A 2,016-nucleotide genomic window follows, 5' to 3' on the forward strand; every position below is an offset into this window, starting at 1 on the left:
AATAAATTACTCTTTTTCTTGTACCAGGAGGGCACTTTGCTTTACAATGGCAAACATACATACATACATAAATACATAATTATAAATACGTACATACTTAAATACATGCACAAATACATTAAATACATGCATAAATACGTAAATAAATACATGTACGCCGGTACAGAACAATTAACAAACATGCCATTGCCGGTCGCCACTGTGCAGCGCCCTGAGGTATTGGGGTTTGTGTGTGGGGGGAGGGGGAGGAGGAGATAACGCTATAATGTCAGGAACGTGTGGCCACTGAGCTGAACATATAATATATTGTTGTATAGGACACCTTGGGTGTGAAATCTCAGATGTGTTTGGGGTTTTTTTCCCCCCAAATCATCCATAATGATTTAAAATACTGCTTTCTTAATTGAAAAAGAAATTCACCCACAGTGCAAAATAACATGTACGTTTTGGTACGTCTTTCAAAATAGTCCACTGAAAAAAGAAATAGTCAAAGGATATTTCGTTCTGTCTTACATTTTTAAAAATATTTAATAAAATACACCCTGTTGGAAAGAATGTTCTAGCTAGATCCATCTTGAATAGTGTGTACAGAGTTATCACTTGAGATTTTCATCAAAACTGGTTTTGCTTTGTCTCTTTTTCCAAAATCAAAATAGTTCAACCCTTTAGCGTTGTTCTTTACTGAATATACGTAGACATGAAAATGAACCAGCTTCGATGTCTTTTCTTCAAACCAGTGCATAGAAAAGTTTTTGTCAACACATCACGAGCTAGCCCCCACGGCGGTTCCACTGACTGAAGTGTCTTTAGGCCATTCCCAAAGGGGGGACATTTCTCGTTCTAGTGCATAGTAGAATTGTAAATGGCCTGATCCAACAATGTCATGCTCATAACTGTGCCTGAACTACAACAGGGAACTGCTGCTTTTTCTTTCCTAATGCTTACGATCGTCATTTTCCTCTACTTCTTTTGTATGTTTGTCACACTCTTGTGACCCGCTATTTCCGGGGTGTCTTAATAGTCGAAGCAGACTTTGTGCTGTTGAAGCTAGAGAGGTGAGCAGAGTAAGTCTGATTCCCTGTGTAAGGACTTCTGTTGACATCCACCCCTTGGCGCTCATATGACCTTATGCAGTTGCGAGCGCTGTAAAACCTCTACTAAAACAAAAAACAAATATCACGAGCTTGGGGATATAAGCTCAACACATCAACTCACACGAGAGAGTTCTGAAGGGAGTAGGCAACGTTCATATTCTCAGAGAGGTCGCCCAGGTAAAACTCGTTTCTGCGGACCATCTTCCTGATTCTGCGCGTGATCTTGGTCAGCTCTTGTCCCAGAGCGGCGAACTCGTCTTCCACGAATTTCAGAATGGGCTGTGCATCCGCTGACACGGACTCGGTGATGTCCCTGTATTTTTCGCTCACCTGAAGAAAAAAAAGATATCATAGCGCCCCGCATTAAGATCATGCCCAGTAGAAGAATAAGATTGGGATTCACAGGATATGAGGTCAAGGGGAAGGCCTACTGAACCAGGAGAAGAGTCTTAAGCTTAGAAAATGATGTATTGAAAAGTTGAAAGAAATATTGGAGTATGCTTATTACACGATAAAGCCTTACTTTGAAGGGATCTAGAGAAGGCATCAAACGAAGATATAAAGTAACATTAATATTAATAGTGCACATCGATATTTACAATTTGATCATCATCGTCATCCTCACCATCATCATCATCATCATCATCATCATCATCATCATCATCATCATCATCATCATTATCATCATCATCATCATCATCATCATGTATCCATTCACGCATCCACTCTCTACAAGTGGATCTAGCACTCGTAAAATCGTAAAAATGCCCTTATAATGGTTTCAGAATATTATCACCACCCAAACACCATCAATTACGTACATGACAAAGTTACGTAGTCGGATTCATCTCGTCACTGATCAGATCAACAAACCAGCGCTAATTGTGTGCGTCACTCTCTCGTGTCAAAGACAAATCGTGTC

The 2,016-nt window shown here is 40.0% G+C and overlaps 1 protein-coding gene across 1 annotated transcript in view; it reads right to left on the bottom strand.

The window, feature by feature from the left end:
- Positions 1-2,016, bottom strand: part of LOC101854594 — a gene marked incomplete in the record, with an annotated part of 46,397 nt that overhangs the window by 4,069 nt on the left and 40,312 nt on the right. Inside the window, 1 exon segment of the mRNA XM_035971447.1 lies at positions 1,216-1,424. Coding sequence (XP_035827340.1) covers positions 1,216-1,424 — 209 coding nt within the window.

The sequence above is a fragment of the Aplysia californica genome, unplaced genomic scaffold (genome assembly GCF_000002075.1).
Source record: "Aplysia californica isolate F4 #8 unplaced genomic scaffold, AplCal3.0 scaffold00438, whole genome shotgun sequence".
NCBI classification, from domain to species: domain Eukaryota; kingdom Metazoa; phylum Mollusca; class Gastropoda; order Aplysiida; family Aplysiidae; genus Aplysia; species Aplysia californica.